The sequence below is a fragment of the Oryx dammah genome, unplaced genomic scaffold (genome assembly GCF_014754425.2).
Source record: "Oryx dammah isolate SB20612 unplaced genomic scaffold, SCBI_Odam_1.1 HiC_scaffold_9, whole genome shotgun sequence".
NCBI lineage: Eukaryota > Metazoa > Chordata > Mammalia > Artiodactyla > Bovidae > Oryx > Oryx dammah.
In genome coordinates, this window is record NW_024070193.1 from 1,464,898 (window position 1) to 1,477,136 (window position 12,239).

The window sequence follows — 12,239 nt, forward strand, 5'->3', positions numbered from 1 at the left end:
TGCAGGCCCTTGTGCTAACCCTAAGCCTGCCCAGCTTTGACTCCCGTTTCATTCATTCAACAAATATTTATTGAGGGCCTACTATGTGTCAGGCCCCGTGCAGTGTGGCTTGAGAGCATCCCTGCTCTTGTCGGGATGACAGGCACAAGACCGGGACAATCTCAGAGAGCAATTAACGGTGTAAAACCACGTGCTACTGCTAGAATCGGTGTGGTGCCACTCCTTGAAGTGAGGGGAACAGCAAATGCTTTGCTGTCTTCCCCGCCCGGGGGGCCTTGCCAGTGCGGCCACACTGGAAGATGGTTTCTCTGCTTGCCAGGCTCTGCCCTGGCCCCGGCGCCCCTCCAGAACAGTGTCTGGACGCAACCTTGCCCCAGCCCCTCAGCCTTGATCCCGGGGCCCCATGGAGAAGAGATGTCAAACTCTACCACAGCCAAGGCCGGACAACAGTTCCGACCTTGGCCTCCCTGGTACGTGGGCCAGCTCATTCCCCAGGAGACCCTGCCGGAGGAGGGAGGCAAACAGGCAAGGGGCCAGTCTCTCCTGGGCCTCCCTGTCCATGGAACACGGCTCGAAGTCCACTCAGCGCCACTGTACCCCCAGAGCCTGCCCCCCTCTGCTGGGCAGCGATCCTCCTGCAGGAGAGGCCCCTCAGGGAGGCAGGGGCAAGCCTCTCCTGGGCCACCGTGCCCACAGATCACGGCTCAAAGGCCACTCGGCGCCACTGTCTTCCCAGAGCCTACCCCCTTCCCTGGCCCTGGTGGAGGGGAGGCGGGGCTGTGGCTGAAGGAAGAAGGAAGAAGGGGGGTGCAGAGCCAGGCTGTGAGGGGGCAGGAAGCCAGGCCATCCAAGCCTCCAAAAGGCTGAATTCGATGGAGGAGCCAGGAAGCCCCGAGGCGGTGGCCAGGTCACCAGGGGTGGCCTGATGGCTGTGCCTGAAATGTGGGGCGGGGATGGAGCGGGGAGACACACACAGGCCAAGCCGGGTGGACTCACAAGGCCCAGGATGGGTGCTCATGGGGGACGTGGGTTGGGGGGCACACTTGGAAGCCTGTCGGGTCACAGGGCATCAACACTTAAGTGGTATAAGTGGACTTGTAAGAGTGAATCTGGAGGCTCGTTCTGGGCTGGTGTACACAGGACAGTCAGGGAAACATATCAGTAACCAACCAGCCTGCCCCGAGGGCACGACCAGCCGGGCACAGGCCCCCAGACGCGGACCGGTGTCCAGAGCCAAGATGCGCCCCTCGGCTGTCACCTCACAGCCTTGTCACAAATAACTTCACTAAGAAAAAGGGCTCTTAAAGGAAAAAGACGTAAAAGGCCTGGAGAAGGCGATGTGGCCAAGCGGGTCCCCAGCTCTGGCAGAGCCGGCTGCGGGAAGCTGAGGGGATGCTCCAGACACGAGCCTCTGCTCACGTCCAAGGGAACAGCACCACCTGCCAGGCCCCGTGTCATCTGTCGGCTCCGGGGCTGGGGCGGGGCTGTCACTTCCTGCCCCTCATCCACAGGCCCCCCACCCCCGATGAGCTGGGACCCCAACACGCAGTAGTGGGTCCTTGCACGCTGAGCAGCGCCCATCCCTTCTTTACACACCGTCTTCTAAGCACAGCTGCACTTTGGGGGCGTCTGCAGCGGGGGTGGGGGAGCCCCCCAAGGGGAAGCGGAGGTGGGTGGGCCTCGGGGCTCCTGGCTCGCTGCACTGCTCCCTGTGGACAGGGCCTGGTGGCCTCTCAGTCCCTCGTCCTGCCTCAGCAAGGGGCCCGCCCGCCGGTGGCGGGGAGGGGGGAGACCAGAGGCCCCCAGAGCACCCCCATTCAGGGCTTCGCAATACACATTTGCATCTTAAAGGCGACCTTCCCCCACCCTCACACCTGGTGAATTCCCGTTTCCCTTTACATACTAAAAAGCACCTAAGGCCTCTTACTTCCATTTTAAACCCCAAACCGGGCCAGGCTGGAGGCAGCCTCGCTGTCTAAATCAGTGTGGGAGACAGAGCTTCCTGTCACTCCTGGAGCCCGCCGGGCCTTCCCACAGGGGCTGCGGCCCCTCAGACCTCTCGGCCTCCCGCCTGGGGCCCCATCCCAGGCTAACTGTGTGTGTGTGAGTAGATCCCTACGGGAGTGGGGACAGGGCTGGCCCAGGGCCCAGGCAGGTGGCTCGCACGGGGAGTGTGTGGGCAAGCGGGGGTCCAGGCCAAGCCACATGTCTGCTGCGGGGCCAGTCCAGCTGGCGCTCAGAGGGCCCTGTCGCCCCCTACAAACAGGCAACCTAGGGTCAGATAAGGATAAGTGCTATGAGGAAAATAAAGCGGGGCGGCGGGCCTGGAGGCAGCTCTGAATGGATTCTGGAGGAAAAGGGCCGGCCACGTGGCTGTACCAAGGCCCCAAGCGGGAGCCCCGGGCGCGGCAGGAGCCTCGAGCGCGGCGGGAGCCCCAGCAAGGAACAAAAAGGCCAGAGCCAGAGGGTGGGGCGGCGGAGGGGGCGCGGCCCCTACTCTCTACCATGGTGGGGGAGAGCGGGTTTGCAGGAGAAAACGTGAGACAGAAGAGACACTTCAGATGCCCCGGAGGGGAAGGCGGGCGGCTGCTGTCCGCTGCTCAGGAGAGGGACACGGGCGTCACCAGCGTATGGATGGTGTTTGGAGCAGCAGGGCCCCGGGACCTGAGAAAGGGGCGGCCGGCCCTGCCAGGCCCCGGCCAACTGCAGAGGCCTCCCCCACGTTTCGCCACCTTCCATTGGCCCCGGGAGGCCTTCGCCACCTGTCCTGTCCTTACAGGGGGCAGGCAGCTCCCGGGAGTGAGAGGTTCGCAGGGAACGCCTTCCCGAAGGCGTGGGCCCAGTCCTCTGTTTGCTCATCTGTATGCTGAGGTCAGCGAGAGGAAACTACTCCATCCCAACCAGCTCCCGGAGCCCCCCGGGCTGGAGGGGCCTCTGGAGCGTGTGCACCACATCCTGCCAGTGGTCTGGGCTGTGCTGCCCGGCCTGCATGTGTGCACTCTCTGCTCTGAGTCCTTCACTCCTCCCGGTATGGCCAGGTCTACCCCTGGCCACAGAGCCTTCCCCCTACTCCCGCTGACCCCCTCCTCGCCGGTCAGGTGCTGGACATCAGCCCACTGTTCCTCAGCCCCCACCCCGCTTCTGCCCCGACCCAGGTCCAATCTGCAGATTTTTTTAAAAAGGGAAATTTGAAATCTGGACTGCATTTTTGTGTGAAATGGCCTGATTTTTAAATTTCACCTTTTTTAAATACACTGGGCTGAACAGGCAAAGTCCAGGCAGAGGTTCTGAAAAGTCGGAAGCTGGCCAGTCGGCTCATTCAACCAGTTTCCTGAGGGGCTGCCCTGGGTAGACAGGTCCTCAGTTCTAGAAATTCTCTCAATCTGCAGGGCCCGGGTCATGCCTGGTCCCCTCCTCTCTGATGGTTCTTCCTCTGTCTTCCAGAGGACAGCCACTGTCTCCTGCCAGCCCAACACCCTCCCCTTCAACCAACGTCCGGCAGGGGGGAGAGGGCCCTCATCCAGCCTTGCCTGCAGCGGCAAGCGGCTCCAGATCCACATTTTCAGCCCATCCCCCGCCCCCACAGGACAAGCAGATTTCAGTCTGGGGTCCCCTCGGGGCCTCGCCCTCTGTTCTCCCTTTGACCTGAGTCCCTCTCGCCAGTCACCGGGTTGCCTGGGCCAGCTGTCTCCCGGGTGCCCCCGCTCACTCTCCACCTCCGTGCATCCTGAGGGGGACAAAGCGTCTCCACCTCGCAGCTTCTCGCCCTGCACACACCTTACATCTCTGGAACCCGAGGTCTTCGCTCAAGCCCTGTGTGTCCGCAGGCCCCTGACCACTGCTCCCCATTTCCCCCTGGACTCGGGGCTCCAGGCCGCTGGGCTAGAAGGGGCTCCGCCTCTCCGCAGGAGCCTACGCAGAGATTCATCTCGTTCTCTCTCCTGCGGGATGTACTCACTGGCCCCTTTTGTGGCTCCCAGCCCCTGACCTCCCCATCCCCCTGCGAATCCCAGCAGCCTCACATTTCCCTGGGTCAAAGTCCTCCTCCCCTGGGGCTTATTATAACCGCAGTTTGTTGGAGAGCACGCCGGGCCGGGCAAACGCTGTGGCAGGGATGCGCAGACCTCTGAGGGGCCAGCGGTTCTCCTCTCCGCCCCCACTCCGTCCCCTCAGCCCCTCCTCCATGCTTGGGTCTCAGGAGACTGTAGGGCGCAGGATCGGGCCTAAATCACTCACCCTAAAAAGGATCCACCCTCTTCCTGGAGCGTCTCTACGTGTCTCAGCTTTTCCCAAGTGAGGGCTCCTTTGGCTTGGAGAAAGATGGTCCGACGCCTCCTCCTCACCCCCAGTACTGGACCCAGCGGCAGGGCCACCAACTTAAACAAGCTTCCGCCTGGTACCCTGAGAGTCTCCCCGCTCTCAACTGCGCTCCCCACACGAAGGGGGGGCGGCGGTGCTGCCCAGAACGAGGAGCCGCTCCCCTCCCTCATCCTCCTTGGGAAATCCTCCCGGGGCCAGCGCCTCCCCTGGCCCCCGCCGGAGCCACCTTGTGGCTTTGGGGTAAGGATAGAAGCTACTTCGCACCATGAAATGGGGGAACTTGTAGCATCCGCGGCGGCGGTGGGGGGAGGGGGAGGGAGGGGGGACGCCTAGGGAATGTCCCCAGAGAAGCACCTACAGTCCTCCTCGCCGCCTCCCGCGTGGTGCCCTGGGCCCTCGAGGCCTAAGGAGGCCTCGGGTGCGCAAAGGCAGGCGCCTGCATCCGCCCTCCCCTTGCACTCAGGCGGAGACCCCCCTCGAAGCGTCCCGGCTCCTTCCACACTGCCCCAGCCGACCGCGCGAGGGCGTGCCCTGTGTTAGTTCGGACAAATTAAAGCTCGTCCAGCGGGCAGGCCCGGGGTCCCCTGGACGCGATCTGGGCTTGGGGGCCCGTGGAGCACTCTTGGCTGTCGGCTGCGGAGCTCTGGGCTGCGGGGTCTCCCTGGGGGCCCGCGCTATTCGGCCTCAAATGGGGTGCCCCCCTCCTCTTGCGCTCCCTCAGCCTAGGGTGCGCCCCTCCGTTCCCCTCTAGCGAGCCCTCCCTGGGCGCGGGCCGCCTCTCCATCGCGCCGCGGGCTCGGGCCCTGTCCAGGGTGCACAGCGGCGCGCACAGTGGTGCCGGGGAAGCCGGGTCTGGGAAGCCAGCGGCCGGGGAAGGGGCTCCAAGAAGCACAAGTTGGCGCCGGCCCCGGACCAGGCTGTTGTTGTTCTCAACGTGGTCCGCCGCGGAGCCATAAAAGGGGAGCGCGGCGCCCTCCCCGCCAGAGCGCAGCGCGCACGCCCAGCGAATTCCGGTGTGGGCAGCGGTGGCGGCAGCTCGCTAGGCCGACCTCCGGGCTCCCAGGCGGTCTTTGCTCCGGCCACCTCGCGCCGGACTCCTGCGTTCCGATCGCTCCCGCGCCGGCCCCGCTTCCGGTCCCGATTCGGGACCCCCGCTCCGGCCGGCCCGGCCCCCACCCCAGCCCTGCCGCCCGGCCCCAGGCCCGGCCGCGGCCGCTCCCGCCTGGAGCCGCCGCGCGCCCCCAGCCCCCCGGCGCCCCCGCGGCCCCTCGCCTTTCTCTTCCCGGCGCGGCCTCCGGGTTTCCGCGCCCCGCCCGCCACCAACCCGCTCGCCACTATGTCTGTGGAGCTCGAAGAGGCTCTCCCGCTGACGACTGCCGAGGGGGCGGCCAAAAAAGCGGCGAAGGCCGGAGGCTCGACCGCATTGTCTCCGTCCAAGAAGAGGAAGAATAGCAAAAAGAAGAATCAGCCGGGCAAGTACAGCCAGCTGGTGGTGGAGACCATCCGCCGGCTAGGCGAGCGCAACGGCTCATCACTGGCCAAGATCTACGCGGAGGCCAAGAAGGTGGCGTGGTTCGACCAGCAAAACGGGCGCACCTACCTCAAGTACTCCATCAAGGCGCTGGTGCAGAACGACACCCTGCTGCAGGTGAAGGGCACCGGCGCCAACGGCTCGTTCAAGCTCAACCGCAAGAAGCTGGAGGGTGGCGGCGGCGAGCGGCGCGGAGCCCCGGCGCCCGCCTCTGCCCCGGCGCCCGCTGCGCACAAGGCCAAGAAGGCGGCCCCGGGCGCGGCCGCCCCGCGACGCGCGGACAAGAAGCCGGCTAAGGGCCCACAGCCCGAGAAGCGCTCGCACAAGAAGGGCGCCTCTTCCAAGAAGGACAAAGGCAGCAAGGCCAAGAAGGCGGCGGCTGCGGGGGGCAAGAAGGTGAAGAAGGCGGCCAAGCCCAGCGTCCCCAAAGTGCCCAAGGGCCGCAAGTGAGCGCGGGGCCCCGGCGCGCACTTTTCCACCCACGAGTGCACGTAGGTTTTGCGCGGAGCCCGAACCGTCGTGCGCTCTCCGACATCAGTGGGCCCGGGCCCCGCCGGCCTGCCCATCCCCCAACGTGGGAACGTTTTTTTTTTGTTTCGTTTTTGGTTATTGTTTGCTTTAGATTTTTGAAACGGTCCTGGCGACGCCCTTATTGGCTCTCGCCCTTGGCTCGGGCTGTCGCCTTGGTTACCGGCTCCGGGGCGCCAATGGCCGGGCTGCGCCTGCCCGCCCCGTCCCTGCGCACGAGGACGCCACGGCGGCGCAGCCCTTCCCGCCTCCGGGCGCGCGCCGGGTAATGGCGCGGGAGCGCGCGTTGCTTTTCTCTCTCCGGTCTCCATTTTTGGGGCAAAATAAATTGTTTAAACCTTTCAACCGCTCTTGTCTTCGAGTGCAGTAAGGCTGGGCGCGGCCGCCGCGGGGCTTGAACTTGGGCTGGATGGGTAACGGAGGACCCTCTGCACGCCGAGTCCGTTAGAGACGCAGGCGGGGAGCTGGGCGGTTGGTCCCAGAAGGTGGCATGGGTTTACCTGGGTAGGATGGCAGTTTCGCCCGGGGGCTGGGGAGCAGGGGCTTTGCGGGGGTCTGCTCTCAGTCGCTGCAGGGTGGGTCTTCACAGAGGTTAGTGAACTCAGTGAGTTCAGTGAGGCTCCCTGTTGACGTGATGGACAGCGGACCCAGGCTCACCCACCGTGATGCAAGTAGTGGTCTGAGCAAGGCTGACCCTCCTGGAGCTTGTCAATCTGCAGCCTACGTGGGATCCAGAGTTAAGGGTAAATTGGCAGGAATGAGGCGCCCTGGGGAGGTCCCTACCCCTTTGTGTTCAGCGTATGAAATAGTTGTTCGTCTAGTTGGGCAGTAAACAGGCCTATTTTAATGTTTTTATGAAGGGACAACCCTGTAAACCGAGAGAACTCTGGAGCGATGGGGAAGCCAGAGAAGATTCCAGAATAGTGCATATGTGCAGGCCAGGCTGAGCAAGCCTGGGGCTAGATGAGAGCGCAGAGAATCCTGGTACAGCAAGTTCTTGAGTGCTGCCTGGCAGCCACTGCCCTCTGGAACAGGGAGGAGTGAACAGCACAGACCCTCCACGGTGGGCAAGCGGCCACCCAGACCCCCTTGACCGCTCCTGGCCCTGTGGGGGTCCGCACTGCCTCCTGCTGCAGGGAAGTGCGGGGCCAGCTGCCAGTGTTACTGCCCAGCTCTGTCCTGGGCCAAGCCAGCTCAGGTGCCGGCCCTGCCCACGCTTTTGCTGGGGGGTGGGAGGGAACCACGTCTCCTCTCTGAAGTGACCAGGCCGCCATCGGGCCGGAGGAGGAATGCTGGACTTGTCGGTGGCTGTCTGGATTCTTGGGAAAAACACCTACCCTGCCAGCCCAGGTTTTGGCTTCAGCTTCATCTACTTTGCAGCTCTGATTGGGGGGCAGTGTGCCCAGTACCCTCCTGCAGGGCCACTGGGCCAGTCCCAAGCTGTCTGCAGAGCCAGCCAATAGGCTGCCAGCAGCTAGCAGCCCTGAGAGACCTTGGCCTCCTCAGGGTCCCAGGGATGGTGCTCCTGACCCACTAAACGTGAGCCCTCAGATTCCACACTCTCTCCCTGAACCAGATGCCACCTGGGCTCACCCCAGCTGTCCAAGTCAGCCTCCAGCTGGGGCCTGGCTCTCTGGCCCTCTCAGGTGGCCTGGCGGGGTGGGGCAGGGGGGCGGGCCTGGCAGTGAAGTCTGCCTCTTCTGGCCAAGTTCTTCACACCAAGCAGCTTCCCCTTGCAGAGCTCCCCCGACCCAAGCTCCTCCCCTTGCTAACTCCACCCTTTGACGACCTCCCTCCAGCTCCACACCCCCAAGTGGCCCTGCAGGCTGGCCATTCTGCACGGTCTTTCCAGACTTCCCTCCTGAATCGGCCCTGCGCTGCTCACCACTCAGTTCTCCCAGCAGCCTCCAGCTCTGAGGCCGCCTCCACCTCTCCTGTCACCCCCTCCCCTCTGCTCTTTGAAGGCTGGACCCCTGGTTTGTTGCCTTTTCCATGCTAAGGCCTGTTTCTCCAGGAGCACTGGCGCACCTCTTCTGATGATAAAAAGCAGTTTCATTTTCTCCCAGGGACAGTCATGCCCTGTGTTGTCCAGCCACAATGCTCTGGGGTCTGGCCCTTCCAGTCCCAAGGGTGGTCACATGGCCAGAGAGCTGGCTGATGCCTCTTGAACCTGTTGCCTGGCCGCAATCAGTGAAATGAGTTCTTGACCTCAACGAGTCGATATGGAAGTAGTGAGAAAGAGGCGCTCTTCCGCCCAGGACCACTAAGGGTAGAGACATCGGGCCAGAGCTGCTGGTGGCCACCCTTGTCAACACACGGAGAAGGCCCTCCTGAAAGAGAGGCCACGGCAGAGAGAGCTGGAGCCAGCACCCAGAGAAACAGATACCTGAGGATGTGAACGCAAGGTCCAGAGCCAGCTGTGCCCGAGGCTGCTTAGATCCAGCTGCTCCAGGAGCCGAGGCTTGCTTTTCACATGAGCTAGTTTGACTTGCGTTTCTGTTTCCTGCAATCCGGTCTCGCTCCTTCAACTAATTTTATCCTCCCACGCCCACATCCTGGACCTTGCCATCCATTCAAGCTGCTCTTCCTCAACCCCCCGCGCAGGACCTCCCTGGGTGTCCACTGTTTGAGAACCCACCTGCCGACGCAGGAGGCACAGGCTCTGTCGCTGGCCCAGGAAGCTCCCGTGTGCCGTGCAGGAGGTGAGCCCGTGGGCCACCGCTGCTGAGCCTGTGCTGTGCGGCCTGTGCTCTGCAACGGGAGAGGCCAGCGCAGTGAGAACCCGTGCTCTGCACTACAGAGCGGCTCCTGCAACCTGAGGAAGCCTGCGCGGCCGCAGTAAACCCGTGAAGATGGACATGCGCTCTCCCAGGGGCCTTCACTACACCCACAGGCCCCTCCTCAACTCTGCCCAAGTTGCCTTCAGCTGAGCGTGGCTGGGTCCCATGCCCTGAAGTTGAAGAAACACCCTTTGTGTGCCCGGCACCCTGAGGAAGACTGCAGAGACCTCAGCCTCCAGAGAGTCCTAGAGAGAGGTGTTCCAACACCCACCTTACTGGTGCGGGAGGTCTGTTTTCTGCTCCCGGACAGAGCAGGGGGCGGGTCTACTTACTGTGTCTCTTGGACTTGGCTTCAAGCGGCCTCAATTCCAGGCAAACACTGAAGGCACGTGACACCACGGGGCCCTGGAAGAGGGCTTCCTGGACGAGGTGAGCGTACTACAAACAGAGGCGAGTGGCCACGGGCACGGCCACAGCCCAGGCCCACGTCCTACATCCGCCGGGCAGGAGGGGCTGGGTGCGGGCGGGGGTGGGGCCCACAGTGGCAGGACAGGGCCCTGGACCTGGCTCCACCATGGTCTGATGTCTAGAGCAAGACTGCTCTCTCCAGGCCTCAGCGTCCTCACCTATAGACAGAGCCGAAAGAGATTTGTTTTGCTCACTCATCTGAGCAGGGCTGTCTGACCCTCTGGCCAGGGTCTCACGTTTTCCACACCTCTGGGTGTACAGCCCTCTCTGCCGCGAGGCTGCCTGCGCCCTCTCCCTGGGCTGGGACCTGCCTCTCTGGGAACCTCCTCAGATCTCAGGTCTGCCTCTGTGTTCCGGATCCTGCTTCTCCTTGGCCCTGGATGGCTCCGCAGACGCTGCAAAGTCCCCTTAATTTCAGGCCAAACTTCCCGAGCAACCGGTAGAATGGGGTCTTGACCCAGTCAACTCCTGCTCAAGCTGTCCTCCGCCAGGACAGGGCCTGGTGCTGAGCACAGGACTGAAACCCAAGTCCATGTTGCATCTGACCTTGGCAACGGGGGTATCCTTGTCTGCAAAGCTGAGACTCTTCATCCAGAGGTGAACATGTCCACATCTGGCCCGGGAATCAGGAACCCTGAGAATCCAGGGAAAGTAGACCATCAGCTCTGGTGCCACTTCCCACCGAGGAGGTAAGTGGCAGCCCAGCAACCACAGCGGCGGCTTCCACCCGAATCCGGCAAGAATCTGCCCGTGCTGCCCCGCAGGGAAACATACAAGTGAGGGCGGCCCCGTGCGGCCCAGCCACAGCCACCGTGCAAAGAGACTGCCATTCCCCACCATAAGGTGGGTGCATGCCAGCCGGAACTGAGTCTCAAACAGAGGGGCACAGGCCCCAGAGCCCTTCTGATGGTGTCCAGGCAACAGGGCGGCAGAAGGGAGCCAGAGCTTTCTTAGACACGGCAGAAGCACCTGCAAGTTTCTGAGCTGCCCTCTGGAGGCACGGAGGGGAGTGGGTTATCCAGGGAGGCTGGCAGGAGGGTCCCCCAGCTGCCTGTAGTCCCACAAGGCACTCGGTCATCCGAGGCACCTCCTGAGAAGTTTTTATGTGGAGATTACACATTTTGTGTGTGTGCGTGTGACACCTCTCACTTTTAAAATGTGGACTTGAAACTGGAACTTTGTGCATTGATGGCAGGAATGTAAAGTGGTGCAGCTGTTGGAAAACAGTATGGAGGGTCCTCAGAAGATCCAACATAGAACTGAGCCGTCAATTTTACTTCTGGGGACACAATCGAAAGAATTGAAAGCAATGACTTGGAGACCCACGCAGCCGTGCTCAGGGTGGCACTCGCTACCGCAGCCACCTGGAGGGAGCACCCAGGGCCCATTGGTGGCTGACGAACACACCATGCACTGTTACTCAGCCTTAAAAGGAGGTTCTGACACTGCGACATGGATTAACCTGAAAAACGCTGCGCTCAGTGAAACAAGCCCGTCACCAAGGGACAAGCATTGCATGATCCCACGTATGCGAGGGCCGACAGGAGCCAAGTTCCCAAAGACAGGAAGGGGGATGGTGGGTGGCAGAGGCTGGGACAGGGACGGGGTCAGAATCTCCGGTTTGCAAGATGGAAAGTCTTCTGGGAACGGATGCTGGTGATGGCTGCACAACAGTGCGAGCCTATTTCTACCACTGGACTGCGCACCGAAAAACGGGTGCGACGGCACCCTTATATCATGTGGGTGTTACCAAAACAAATTCTGTAACAAAATCCGTAGCAAAATAAACTCCTAAGCCAAACAAAGTCACGTGTGACGTGGTGTGGCCTGCAGTCCCCACCTGTGTGATCACTCATTTTGATCTTATTTACGGGTTCACGAGACAAGCGGCTTTGGATGGCAGTCTCCTGATGGAACAGGAGGCAGAGGAAAGCCCCGCGTGGTGATGCGCTCAGCCTGCTGCTGCTGAGGGCCTGCACCCCGGGCGACCACCTCCCCCCAGAGCGCTGCGCACCTCCAGGTATGTGCTTCCCTGTTCTCGCCCAACTCCTCTTGCCACTCCCAAGTGTTCTCTTTCTCCTGGCCACCTCCATTCGGAGCTAAATGCAGGGCAGGGAGGCCCTGTCCCAGCAACCCCTCCGGCGCCTCCAGTGGGAGTGTTGCCCATGGAGTCTGCAGCACGTCTTCCCTGGAACCCGGGACCCTTCTCCACATGAGCAGCACCGTGACAGCAGCAGGTGTTGACTCTCCAACAACCAGCACCTGTTGCTGTGGGCTCCTGGGAGTTCAACTGTGAGCACCCACTGTCCTGATTCAGAGATGGACAAACCACATCTCAGGGCAGCTTTGTAGGTACCGGGACCTCCCATGCGGCCCAAGCCAGAGCTGCTTCCCCAAGGACTGAGGCTCTGCCCTCCTCCTGGCTGAGGTCAGCCATCGCCCTCTCTGGTTCCCATCACTAACCTACCCTCTGGGCTTTCCCAGTGGAAAGCAGGGTCCTGTCCTCATCCTGCACGCTGAGACCCAGGCCAGGAGCCCCTCCGATCTGCCCCTGTGGGCCGAGTCTCTCCCCTGCCTGGGTCTGTTCCCCTTGGGTGCACAGAGTTTTTCAG

General features: G+C 62.5%; 1 protein-coding gene across 1 annotated transcript; it reads left to right on the forward strand.

Annotated features, from left to right (window-relative positions):
• The first annotated feature begins 4,121 nt into the window (after window positions 1–4,121).
• LOC120868065 (histone H1.10) lies at window positions 4,122–6,724 on the forward strand. The gene has a single exon (XM_040246655.1). It carries the CDS (start codon window positions 5,657–5,659, stop codon window positions 6,299–6,301), a length of 645 nt encoding a protein of 214 aa, XP_040102589.1. The 5' UTR covers window positions 4,122–5,656; the 3' UTR covers window positions 6,302–6,724.
• The last annotated feature ends 5,515 nt before the right edge of the window (window positions 6,725–12,239 follow it).

Coding starts and splice junctions, on each gene's coding strand:
- LOC120868065 (XM_040246655.1), top strand. CDS start 5,657: ATGTCTGTGGAGCTCGAAGAGGCTCTCCCGCTGACGACTGCCGAGGGG.